Source organism: Thalia democratica, chromosome 6 (assembly GCF_965202585.1).
Source record: "Thalia democratica chromosome 6, ktThaDemo2.hap1.1, whole genome shotgun sequence".
Classification (NCBI taxonomy): Eukaryota; Metazoa; Chordata; class Thaliacea; order Salpida; family Salpidae; genus Thalia; species Thalia democratica.
In genome coordinates this window covers 30,304,565-30,318,506 of record NC_139170.1, presented here as the reverse complement: position 1 = coordinate 30,318,506, position 13,942 = coordinate 30,304,565, and the positions used below count along the sequence as shown (strand labels likewise).

The following is a 13,942-nucleotide window of genomic DNA, read 5'->3' as shown; positions in this document are numbered from 1 at the left end:
TATACCAGGTTTTATAGTTTTCTTTCGTTTATTAAATATGCGGAAGTCTTTTAGGCCACACCATAATGCAAAAACACATTTTATTCAAGTTTTACAAGGTAACCAAGGTTTTTAAATGAAGATAAAATAATTTAAAAAATAAGCTATATTCTTGTATTTAATGAAAATTATAAACTGATAAAAAAAGTCATATATTTATATTATGTAAGACTTATCAGAAATTAGTTTTTAATGGTTTCTCCATCTTTATGCCTTGTATTAATTAAAATTATTTCATAAATGACAAGTTTATTAACTATATTTGCTTTTAAAGAGTAAGAGAAAATTGTAAACTTAAAGGTTTAGTGGCAACTATTTAAGTAGATACCTGCATTGACACGCTCATAAAATTTATAGTGACTTCTTAGTGTTTTACAATTTCCAAGCAAAACTAAGCTAAAGCTTGAGAATATCTATACAAAAGTCAAGTTCTTTTTTATTCACTGTTTTGAATGGACTCTGACACTAGCTTGATAATAGTAAATTTAACCTTAGTACATAACTGATACCTGATTTACTTAGAATTGCTTAGATATCTCTTAAATTTTTAAAACTTAAACCTAAATTCATAAAAAATTCTTAACGCTGTACCTTTAAAAATTTTAAAGTTTATTGAGTTATGAATTTAAACCATTTTCAGTAGCTTGCAATTTTGTTAATATAATTCTCCTAATGTGAATAAAAAGAAAATATTTATTCTAAATGCACAATAGAAATCGCCCAGTTTAATGCAAGTATTAACCAATTAAAATATAGGTCATCTTATTACAAAACTTGATTCTTTAAGGTAATTAAGGATTTTTTCATAACTTTTTTCTTTTTAAGATAATTAGAGGCTTAGGCATTAAATTAATTAGGCATTAGAACTACTGTATAAGCACTAAGAAGTTAACATTAATGTGACATTAAAGCTATAGGCACAAAAACATATTAATCAGAAATTTTTTGTTAAATTTTAACTGGTAAACTTTATTCAAACAAATAACTCTCTAAATGCACACTAACAAAATTATGATTAAACTTAAATGACTTAAAAAAATAAAAACATAAGTTTATTCAACTTGGAACTAAAATTTTAAGTGGAGTGTAAAAACTTCAAACCGTTTTAAAATAATAATGATAAAAAAATAAAACGTGCATACGAAAACCTAGAACTAGTTAGGACTGAAATAATATTGAAGTCAACTAAAGTAAGGTTTAGCCAACTTACCTTCTTTTCTTAGGTAACAATTATAATGTAACGAATATATTTTTGTTAAAACAACATAATCTTAGTAGTTAACTGAAAAAATTGATACTTGTGCAAAAATAAAATTTGAATAGACAATTTTTTTTAATGCGCCTTATTTGTATGAAGCAGGAAAGCGCGCTGGCTATCTCTCTGCGCATTATGACGTAACTTCCGGGTTTTGTATGAGGTAGCTCGATGAGGCAGCGTTTTGTAGCAATCAGCTTTAACTTAAAAGTACCACGTAATGATATTTACGTTTAAGTTTACGAAATAGTTTTTTTTATTTTTTTTATCATTAGTTATCTTTTTTTCTAGATATTGTCTAAGAATTAATGTGAAAAACTAGGATTGGAGGACTTGAAAAAAAAAACTTTTAACTCAACTTTCACACCAACAAAACTTATTAGTTACTATAAATCAATGAAACAATTGGTTACAACAAAAATTTAATGTCGAATTAAAATACAACTGAAATTTCATGAAAACATATCAAAACACAAAATGTTAAAACAAACTGCAATTTTAGCTTGATATAAAGAACAGTTTAAACTTAAATTTTCAAAATACATTGATATAAATTAATGTAGTATACAGTTTTTTACGTTGTGTTTAAAAATTCATCCATAACAGAAAAAGTAATATTAAACGATTAATAAAATCATAAAAACTTATTTCAAGATTGAAAATAAACAACGGTAACTTAATTTAATGTGCTTATATGAGCCTTACGTTTAGATAGTCAACACGTTTAAGCTTAATGAAAAAAAAAATTCTTCTTAAATTTACAGAAATGGCTATTTCTTTCTAGGATTGGTGTTCTTTTTTTTTTTTGTTCAAGCAAAAGCACAAATGTTGGTTCTTTGGTTTAATGAAAAGGCAAGTTTCAAAATTTCCAAGTTACCGCCGCTTACGGATGAATTTCAATGTACATTCAAACAGAAAAAAAACTTAGGTCCGATGAGAAAAGGATAATAAAAGCAATAAAAAACGAACTTAAAAAGTCACAATAAAATGCAAGGCTTGTAAAAACGCACTGGAGACGAATATATATATATTTCAAGTTTTTCATAGCAGCAAAACTCAGACCAAAGTATGACATTGCACTGGCTTTTTTTAAAGTGTAACTTAAAGCGTCTCATTGAAGAAAGAAATGGAACTCTTTGCATAATTCACAACGATTTATCGATTTTAATACACCTCTCTTAAGCTCTCTGAAACACGCGCATGAAAGCGATCATTCAAATTTGTTTGTCTCGTGATTTATCTCACATTTAACTATTTTAAATATCAAACACAACTTAATGAGAACCACACAAAACAACTTAGCAAAATGTCAACATAATCTTAGCAGATTAATAAAATTAAAACCGGACCGCAAATGGGTAAGTGTGGCATTAAAATGCAGATTTCTGTCATTAAAAAGGTAACAAAAAATAGAGTATACGACACCAACTTAAAAACGTTTGCATCGCTTAAAAACATCTTAAAGACAACAGCAATAAAACATTTTCCCATGCATGTAGTAGTTGTTTCTTTCAACCGAAAATGAAGTTTTTAAATGAAAAATGAACAAATTTAAAATATTAACTTATTACATATATATATTAGCATACAGTTAATCTTCGAGCCAGGAACTCCACACGTGTTTGAGATGAGTCGTTCCTACAAACTGTTCGGGATTTGCCTGTTCCTTTTGAACGAAACCTGAAAGAAACTCAAGTAGAATTATATTGCTTAATTTATCACTTTTTTCGGTTAAACTACTCTAACTCTAAAATTTGATTAGTTTTTTATTGCTTAATATAGACTCACTGTATTAATTTCTTACGGATTTTAAACTTTGAGATGAAATAAGCTAATTTGTTAGTATCGAAGTTAATAATATCATCCTTTCAAAGTTTTAAAATTTCATCAAACTTATGTTAACTTTAACTTTGAGTAGTAAATTTAACTACTACAATATACCCAGGCATCATTCCTCTATACAAAACTTAAATTCTGGGTACTACTTAAACGATTCATTAAGTAACGTATTTACTCAGTTCAATTTGATTGACTTAATAAATTGACTGCAAGCTCTATTTATGAACTCGTTTAATTTTTTTTATCAAAGTTAACTTAAATATATAAATTATCACTAGAAGCACTTTATACTTTTATTCGTGCAACTTTGTACACTTAAGTTAATATTTTTTTGTTTTTCACTTTAAGCATGCTTTCAAATTCGTGCAACTTTTTATTTTAAGTAAACACATACAACTTCTTACTTGAAGCACTCGGTCGGCCAGCTTGGATCCGTTGAGCGAGTAAACGGCTATCAGCGCGTCCTCGTAGTTCGTCATCGTCACGAAACCGTAACCTTTGCACTTCTGCGTTTGAAAGTCTCTTATCACCTGTTTTGAACTTGGTTGAAAATTTGCAAATCGACTATTTACTTTCAGCTTGCAAGAATTTTTAATAGGGTCTAATTTTTAGAAGATTTATTTTTAAGCTTATGGTAAGCGTTCTTTGCTCTTTTTGTGTCTAAAACTTTAATTAAACCCACTTTTTTACATTTAGTCTAGCTTACCATTACCTAACTTTACAAATTTAATTTTAAAAGAAGTCTCTTAAACACTATCACTTTTTTTTGTTAGTAAGAGCTGGAACTTACTTCAAAAAAAATTATATTCGTTTTCTTAAGTTTTAAGTTAACCAACTTTTATAACTAGTTGTTTAATTTCAAGCCGGTTTATGCGTAAGCTTAAAATTATTTGCTAACTTGAATGTTTTGATTTATCTAACTTGTAAATTAATGAAACCTGAACCTGATTGCTGCTTAAACATTTCAAAGCTTTTTAAGACTGTATTCAAAAAAACATTTTTATTTTATGTTTTTTGAGTTACCTAACATTTTTTAACCTTTTTTTATACTTCATTAAAACAAACTTTGACACTAGTTTGTTATAACATACATATTTTTAGTATCTGAAAATTTAATATAACTCAGATTTATTTTGATATTAAATACTTAATAACACCTAATATAATTTGTTTAACCTGACCCTCATTAATAAATGGAAATTTTTACTATTAACTTCTTTACCCCAAATTTAAAATCATAATTACCTAGGGTTCATCTTTATTTTTACAGCTTTTTTAATATCAACAAAACTAACCTTGACGCTGGTCACCGCCCCGAACGGTCCGAACAGCTGCCACAGGACGTTCTCGTCGGTGGACGGGGCCAGATTGTACACGAATATGCAGATGCCGAACCCCGGCGGACCGGTCAGGTTTCCGTTGGCCAGGCTGCCTGCCACTTGAGCTGGAGTCGAAGAACTTCCCGGGCTCCCGCCGCTTCAAACACACAAAGTTCCAAAAAAAACGAAAAGCCCAACACAACACATAAATGACGGAAAGAAGCGAAGCAAACAAAATGAAACGTATTATATAATATATATAGAACAGAACGAATACAAGCGTAATTAAATGTTGAATCTCAAGTTTTAATTGTGCAATTAAACAACAAATATATATTCATATATACAAATATATAGAGCAAGTGTGTACAAAAACTAGAAGCGTCATGCAAATTGAAGAAAAAATTGCGTCATGCAACAACAAATGCAAATAAAGCTAATAATTTTCTCTATTGTGAATATTAACAAAAACAAAGAAATGTACTACAGTTATGATAACGTATAAATAACTATTTCAATTATTAACAACTATTTCATACGTATTTACTATATTTTCTTTGATATATATCTATATAATTCTTTTTAATTTCAGATTTAGATTAAGTAGAAATAAATTAACCATTATCACTAAAAATTGATTAACTCCAAAATTCATATCTATCATTGATCAGAGAGTTCTTAAAAGATCATCAAAAACATTATCAAATTCTTAAATCACAAAAGGCACACAGAACCTTCTTAATTTTGGTTTTAAATTCCAATTTATGTAGCTCGGACATATTAATAAAAAATAAAAAAGGAAAGAGCAGAGAGCAGAGACATGATGGAGAAAGTCTTTTGTTTTTACTGACTCGGCTGGATCGGGGGGACGATCACCCAAGTTTGTTGCTGCTGCTGCGCCTGGATGGCTTGGCTCTGCGAGTTGACGGGAGTCGCCGCCGCCTGCGGGGCCGCTGAAGTCTGCTGCTGCTGGGCCACCAGACCGCTCGCCGGAAGCGCAGCCTGGTACTGCAAGTTGCCGATGCCCGGCATCGCGTACGTCTGCGGCAGGATCTGAGTGTACTGAGCAGTTGCCTGCCTGGCGAGCTGAGCGTACTGAGGCTGCTGGATCTGAAATTGGGGGTAGGCCGCTGCTGCGGATGCGAGGTAGGCCTGCAGGTCGACTTGGGGTTGGACCTGGAGGGAGGGTTGAAGGAGGTCCTGGTGAACTGCTGCTGCCGCGGCGGGCGCCGTCACTGTCTGGTGGGCGAGCACGGGGTAGGGAGTGGTTCTATTTCACATTTGTTGTTTTTTATTTATTTCAATTGTTATTTTTACTATTTTCTTAAATAGTAACTTCCAAATTATACCTTGGTTGTTAGCTATATTTTCTTAATGCTTATGTCTAATTGTTTTTACAGCAAAATTTATTTCATCAAAACATTAGAATATTTAAATTACTCATTTGTTAATTTTTGCTCTTGGTTTTCCAACTTCATTTTTCAAAGGTAAAACTTTTTGTACTTTTAACTAATGTGAGTACAACTTTTATGAAAATAAATAGAAACAAACTATTAAATATTTTAAACTCAGTTGAACTGAGCTAACAAAAATTCAAAAATAAAACCTTGTAGAGTTAAAAAAAATAGTTTAATACAACATAAAGTTATTAGAACTTAATTTAAGGTGTAAGCATAATATAAATACCAAATTAAATGGTTTAAACTAAATTTTAACTTAAAATATAACTTAAACTTTTGAAATTTTGACTAGAGTAGACACTCAACCATTTTAACTATTTTATTTGACTTTTAAAAGAAGCATGCTTAACATAATAATATCAGTTTATTTTTTAATTTTTTTTTTATCTTATTATGTTTTTTACCTTCAAGTTCAAGTTCAAGTGATATACGTTTATTTTTTTCAACAATGGCAAAATATTATCAGTCACTCTTTTCTTTTTTAATACATACAATAATTAATTTTTTATCTAACTAACAGGCTTATTAATTTTTTATTTACCTTCATTTTTTTTTTTGTTCATCAAGTTAGGGATACAAAGACTTAGTTTTTTAATTTAGACTTATATTCTAAAATGTTTAAATTTACTTTCAACTCCTTGTAATTTACATTCATGTCGAACTCTTTGTGAATACATTTACATATTAACTCGATAAATATAATTTAACTAAATTTTATTATTAGTTCAGTGTTCACAACAAGGTAGTATCAGAACAGTTTTGTATAATATTATTAACAGTTAACCATTATTTTCGTATATATTAAAATACCAGTTAGCTTTTTTTTTATTGATTAAGAGTTTAGGACTATTTAATATTTGGCTTGTATATTCTACGAATCATCATAAATTTTTTATATTCAACTAATAAATTGAATTTAATGGTTTTTGTCTAAATTTAAGTCTATTTTGCAAGACTTTTATGTTAAAAGTTAGTATGTACTACAAGTTTTAATTGTGCTCAAAAAGCTTTAAAAAACTAATTATAATTCTAGTGCACCTTTAAGATTCTTTTAAATTGCTTTAATATTGATTACAAAATATTAAACGCCTAGTGAAGCAGAAAAACACGAATCACAACACACAAGCAACCATTAATTATTATCACCTCTTTGCTCCTAAATTAGCGTTTGACAAAATATCGTTCACTCCACTCCTGATCGTGCATTGAAAATTTAATGTTTTATTTATCTTTTAAATAATAACAAAGTTTATGAGTAAGGGCATAAGGGGGTTTGATTTTTACAAGTTGATCTTATTTTTTAGTTTTTCTTTAGCTATCAGACATACTTTACCGATTGAAAAAATGTTTAGTGATTTTTAAGGTTTGAGCGATTAAAGTCGGTGACCTCAATAGGTTACTAATTGAAGGCGCAAACTAAAAACGCGAAAAAAAAAAACATTTCACTAAAAATCTATCTCCTCCTTCCTTTTCAAGCAATCTTCTATAAGTAAAAATTTTATTATTAAATTTAAAAATTACTTTATTTAGGTTTTCTTTTTGAAAAAAAAACCACCTTTCTTTATTTTTATCTTAAAGTTTTATTTTTAAAAACTTATAAAATCTTAACATTAAAAGTCTATTTAACTATAAAAGGAATTTTCCTGAACGTTTGAGGTTTCTAGCTCAATAAGTGAAGTGGTAGATAGATTTTTAGTAACTTTTTATATTTCAGAGAAAATTGACTCCGAAAAATTTGCGGTCCATACGTTTGTATCGGAAACTTTTTATAAAAATTATTTTATCTCACAAATTATATAAAAATTTTTGATCTATTTAAATTGGCTTGTAGTATGAACTTCAAGCTTTCATATAAAATTGAATTTTTTTTTTTATAAAAAAAATTTTGGATTCCTATGCCCTTAACTCAAGTTATCTTCTTAATTTCAACTTATCAAATTACTGTGGAGCATTTTAATCAGATTAACTGGTTTCGATCAAGCTAATTAGCTACTCTACAAACTAATGCAGTTTAGATATAAACCTATCTGCTAATTAATGCATTTTGTTAGTTTTGAATAGCCTACACACTACCACTTACACTATAATCTAGTATGCTGCAAGGAACGTCGAAAATCTGAAAGAGTTTTTGTTATTAACACTTAAATTATGATAAAAATCAACATATTCTTTTTAAGCTGTTGAAACAAAAAATTCAACCTCAATACACAATAGCTTCTGGAACAGATATAATATAAGCATCAAAAATAACGTGTACGCTTAAAATATTTCAAAACCAAACCGCAAATACCTGTAACTTCGAGCGGTGTGAAACACGGGCCCGGCTGCGTTCAGCCTCCTGGCGGGGGACTGCGCCGCGTAGACGCCCTGCACCTGAAGCTGCTTCTGCGACGGGTTGTTGGCGAACTTGACCGTGATGGGGTCCTTGCACTTCAGCGGTATCGTGTTGTTCAAGCTGTTTATGGCGTTCTCCGCCTCCGGCCGCTTGTCGAACCTCACGAAGCCCACGCCCCTCGACATGCCTTTAATTTTATGGTTTGGGAAGATGTGTTATATTATTACTGCTTCTACTGTGATTGTGGATTTAATTTTAAATTTGCAACCATTTATTTTTATTTAGCGCCCTTCGACTTTAATTTTTTTTTGTTGAAATACAATGCATTTTATTGTTATTGTACATCTTATTTGGGATCTTTTATATGTTAACCTATACCTATTTAGTTATTTTGTTGTTTTGGAAATGATGAAGCTTGTGTTTTATTTTTGTTAAGATGAACTGAATGAAACTTATTTAATACTTTTTATAAAATGAAACCCAAGTTGCTTGAAAAAGGAAAAATCCTTTTTTTTCTGGTTGTTTTATTGAAGTTTGAAGTTTTAGTGACTAGACTTCGAAGGTAACAATGCAATTTTTATACTCTTTTCTAAGTGAAACTTAACTTACATTATAAATATTCTCATTGATTTTTTCAATTTTTTACTTTTTTTTGAATGCTCTAACTACAAAGCTTAACACCAAATAATAACTTATTTAATTTAAACAATAATTACGAAAGTGCAACCTGTGCAAGCGTCCTGCAGAATTCTGCTGGTGATAATTCTTCCGTACGGCTGGAACACGCGCTGCAGGTCCTCGTGGGTCATGTTCTTCGGCAGGCCGCTCACGTACAAGTTGGCGTCTTTGATCAGGGGCGTGCTCGGTCGAGCGAACGACACCTTTTTTTATGGTTATGTAAAATTAACATTCATACAATTTACGTGGTAAAATTTTCGCTGGTCTGTTTATATTTTTGTGATATGCTCTGAATAACTCTGTTATTTTATCTTGGCTCGGTAGGGTTAAAGACACCGTTTGTTTTAGTAAGTTTTAAAAAATATTTCAGCCAATCATTTATTTAAAAGATGGCTGAAAATTTTTTACTGTTATGCAACTTACCTGATGACACCTTAAATTAATTCGACCAAAAAAAATATATTAACTCCATGAACTATATAACAAGATGGTAACTATTCAAGATTTTATTATGATACTACTTGCATGTTGAGAAGTGTTGAGACGAACTACAATTTTTTAGTAACCATAAACAAGTATTTAAGTCTAGCTTTTATTTTTAAGCCAGTATTTAATAAAAACTAGCTATTTCGGTCCACAAGTATGCTTTGATTTTTCGCTGGGCTTTTTTTTTGGTAGGTTGGATGTTTATAGTATTTAACTGTTAGTTTTTTTTTTTTTCATATATTCTCAAAAAGTTTTTTTTATCTCATGAGGGTGACACGGTATAATTTCAATTTAATTTTTAGCTGTAGATTTTATTCATACTTATCTATCACGTAACATTATACAATTTTAAGTTCTTCCTAAGGGTTATAGACATTAAGAGCTTTAAGCTAAAATTATGAAAACAATCTGGAATTTTGACCTTTAAATTTTCCGGCTTTTAAATTCAGTTATTAATTTTCAATCCAACACAATCAAAACTTTTTTTAATGGAAGTTTTCTGTACGTAACTTTTTTAAGCTTTTTAAACTTATTTGTAGAAATAACTTTTAAATATCAATATATTAGTGATACCATACAAAATATACAACAAACTTTCTTGGAAGTTGTTGAATTTAATTGTTAAAATAAGTTTAGTAAGCCCAGGTTTCAGCTCATGTAAGTTTTAATATAAGTATTACTGACAATATAAGTCAAAAAAAAGTATCAAATTATCCCAAAATTAACACCAGTTAGTTTGACTTCAAAAAAGATTTAGTGTACTCAGTTATGCACTTAAAAAATAAAACATCTTAATTAATCAGTTGCTTATTTAGTATTAGGTTGTAAAGTTTAATACTAGCAAAAATTTATCTAAAACAAATGTTAATGATTACCTGAACTTTACTAATTTAAAAGATTAAGGAAAATTAACTTAATCTATTGTTAACTATTTTTAGATAAACATGAGCTTAAACAAACCTAAAAATATGCCATTCAAAATGTTGTACAGATCGAAATAACTAAAAAAACTAATCATTATTGGCCGAAAAGTCTCAACGTATTGTTTTAATGTTAAATTTTAAGTTAGAGTCTAAAAACTTTTTTCAAGTATTTTTAAATTTTACTATCAACATTTTAAATACCTTATGAGGTTTTAGCCTATTAAATCCTAAAAATCAAGTTTTACTTGTAATATAAATATTTACTTATGTAAAAACTAATCATTACTTAATCTAAAAATTTATGACTGGTTACTTACTAATACAGATGGTCAATACTCTTGGTGTATATATGTTTTTTTATTTCATATTTTTCAAATTTCTAACCTTGATTGTTTTCAATTGCATTTTCAAACCATTTAAAGTTGTTATTGCCTTTTCCGCATCCGTAGCATTTACGAAGTTAACAAACCCATACCCAAGACTCTGACCTAATTTAATTCAAATTCAGTTATTTAATATTTCAGTTTAGAACTTTTTATATAAACATTAAATTCAGTAAATATTGAAAATTCTTTAAAATACAAATTTTTAGTGATGTGGCTTGTACAAATAAAAAGAATACAATATAAAAAACTAAGTTTATAACCAAATTTTACTATCATTAAAAAACTAGTTATGAATTAATGGTTAAAAAACATGTTTTTATAGTGTTGTATTGACTGCTTTAACTTAACTAGTTTATTGAACTAGTCAATAATAATAGACATTTTAAAAATGTTTGTTTTATTATTTCTGTAAATATATACAACCACTTAAGTACTTGAGCCTTTTATTTATTTGTTTTAGGCTCAAGGTCATATTCAGATTTTAAGCTTTTGACTCCCGTGTAAGCACACTCTTTTTTTCTTTAAAATTCACCACTTTTTATTCACTTAAAATATTTCTTGCTTTAAATTAAAAGCTTTTAACAAAAGTAGGCTGTCATTACCTGAGACCTTGTCGCGTATGAGCTTGCACGACTCCAGCTCTCCCATAGAGCTGAAGAGGCTCCTCAAATCGTCCTGGGTCATTGCTTGCGGCAGGTAGTTGACGATCAGGTTGGTTTTGGACTCCTCGTAGTCCGACTTGATTGGCGACAGCTGGGAGCGCGCGTTGCCGTTTGAAAACGAGCTGCTGACTCCGTTTGAACCTGTTGACAAAAATACTTAAATATTTAAATATAAGCAGTACTAGTCTTGTCAGGTTTCAAAGGCTTCAGACTATTTGAAGCTGATTGAACACAGCTTTGTACACAACAGTTTGATTTTTTTTCATAACTTTATTGTACTTAAAAATATACTAAAAAAAAATTTTTATCAACTAAACACACTTAATAAGGTTGCTGTTGGAAATTCTAAAAACTTTTACAAAGTATGAATAAGTTATTCATTTAACTTAACTAAAAACTTTGTAAAAAACCTGGTTAAAGCTTTTTTTTTTGTTGAAAAATAATACTATTTAAGGTTTATTAATACTTAACAGCATAAGACTTCAAACTATTTGAAACTCTTTTGTTTTTTAAGCAACATTACTAAGACTTTCACAATGTAACTCTTTTATTTAAATACTTACTTTCTTATTTGTTGCTATGGGAGAAAAATATATTGCTTATGTGTCATGTTTAATTCATTAATACTACTAACAATCTAACACATTTAACAAAAAATTTAGCTTATTTTGCTGTTTAAACAAAATTTATTAAGTATATACTTTTAACATGATATATTTTTTGCAAGACTAGTAAAATATTTTATTTCACCAACTTATTTATCAAATATACCTTAGCTTCTAGATTTTACTGACCAAAAACCACACCAGCTATGATGCTTAATTTCAAAGTTGAATTTTTATATAAGTTTGAAGTATCAACTTCAAATAGTAAGATTTCATATGATTTTAAAATTTACAACATATTGTTATGTTTTTCAAATCATATTAACTTGATTTTTATGTTAATGCCAGAAATTTTCAAGTTAGTTTTTTCAAAGTGATAGAATAAATATGTTTTATTAACTATTTATAATTTCCTTGAATTATATGTTGTATTTTTTTATATTGGTTTGACATTAAGGTTAAGATTTTAGACTTTCTCAGTGTAAATATTAATACACCATTGTGTTTACTAATTAATCAATAAAAAAAACTCATTCAACTATGAACCAAACCAAACAAATTTTTTTTGCAAGTTATTTTAATATTGATTTAACTCTCAATTCAAAAACTTACAGGAGGAAAATTGAGAAGCAGAGTTGGTCAAGTGGCTGGTCGGGGTGGTGGGAGACAGGCTGCTGGAGCCGATGCCGTTTGCCACAGAGTAATCGCTGATTGAAGCCCTGCTCATGGGCTCGTGCAAGTTGGTTCCACACAATGCCATATTTTTCTAATATTTTTCAATTGTTTAAAGTAAGTTTAATTCAGTTAAAACCACTTTAATTAAAAAGTTAATGTTGATACACAAATACTAACTACATCAAACAGCATAATTTAACGTGTATCTGTGGGATTTTATACTTTTATTTTATTTAACAATTCATAATTCCTTAATTTAAACATCTAAAACTAAATTTTAATGAAATTCAGCCATGTAAGAATTTTTTGTTATAAAAAACAGTCAAGTATATCAAAAAATACTTGCACTGAAGTATTCAATAAATGCAAAAAGTTTTTTAGTTTTAAATACAACTTTTAAATTTTCATAAATAACTTTACTTATCAGTTAAAACTATAAAACTAACCTTGTAAATTCAGGAAAATATTGTAGTTGTTATATTGAAACTTAGTAGTAACAGATTAAAATAATATTTTATACTATACAGAAACCTAAAACTGAAAAGTTATTTTTTTTACAATTTTTAGATATTAGTTGTTTCCTAAACATATTATACTAGCTAATTACATCAAAGTATTTGTTTATCAAAAAAATATTACTAATACTAATGTATTTATGGATAACAAGCCACAAAAGTTACTTTTGTAGTTGTTTCAACTCAAAAAACAAATAAAAAATATTGTAATACAAAGGTTTATGTTTAATTTTGAGTTATGAAAATTTGCAAATATCATTTATTAGTTTTTTTTCTAATTGACTTACTATCTTGAAACATCAAACTTGATAATAACATAAATATCATTTCAATTCAACTTTTATTATCTTTTTATTTTTTGTAAATGCCTTATTTATTATCCTTAACACATTTGTTATACTATATGTAGCTAGAGATTAATTTTGTTATCTCTTTTTCAAGGAATAACTTTGCTATACTTTTGAATTCTTTCTTGAAAAGCTTCAATTTATTTAAATTTATTAGTAGTTTTGAATCAGATTTATGTAATTAATTTTAAGCTAATTCCAAAATATAAAAATAATAATATGTTTCGAGTAAATTGTGGCTGAGAAACAATTCAAACTCCACCAATTCAATTTAAGACTATTTGGATTTTATTGATTTTTTCTTTTTGTTAACTCTAATTTCTAACATTTTTCATTAACATAATATTGATTTTGATTATTTTTATTTTTTAGAATTCTGAGTTACCTTTCTACATATGGACCCTTAAAATTTTGAAAA

At 28.4% G+C, this 13,942-nt stretch overlaps 1 protein-coding gene across 1 annotated transcript; it reads right to left on the bottom strand.

The window, feature by feature from the left end:
• Positions 1 to 5,164: 5,164 nt before the first annotated feature.
• Positions 5,165 to 13,200, bottom strand: LOC145837738 (ELAV-like protein 3). The gene is made up of 7 exons (XM_082945171.1): positions 13,109 to 13,200; positions 12,600 to 12,753; positions 11,323 to 11,523; positions 10,719 to 10,822; positions 8,975 to 9,128; positions 8,203 to 8,434; positions 5,165 to 5,722 (listed from the first exon to the last, which is right to left on the bottom strand). Exons 2-7 carry the CDS (start codon positions 12,745 to 12,747, stop codon positions 5,296 to 5,298), a joined length of 1,266 nt encoding a protein of 421 aa, XP_082801297.1. The 5' UTR covers positions 12,748 to 12,753; positions 13,109 to 13,200; the 3' UTR covers positions 5,165 to 5,295.
• Between the last annotated feature and the right edge of the window lie 742 nt (positions 13,201 to 13,942).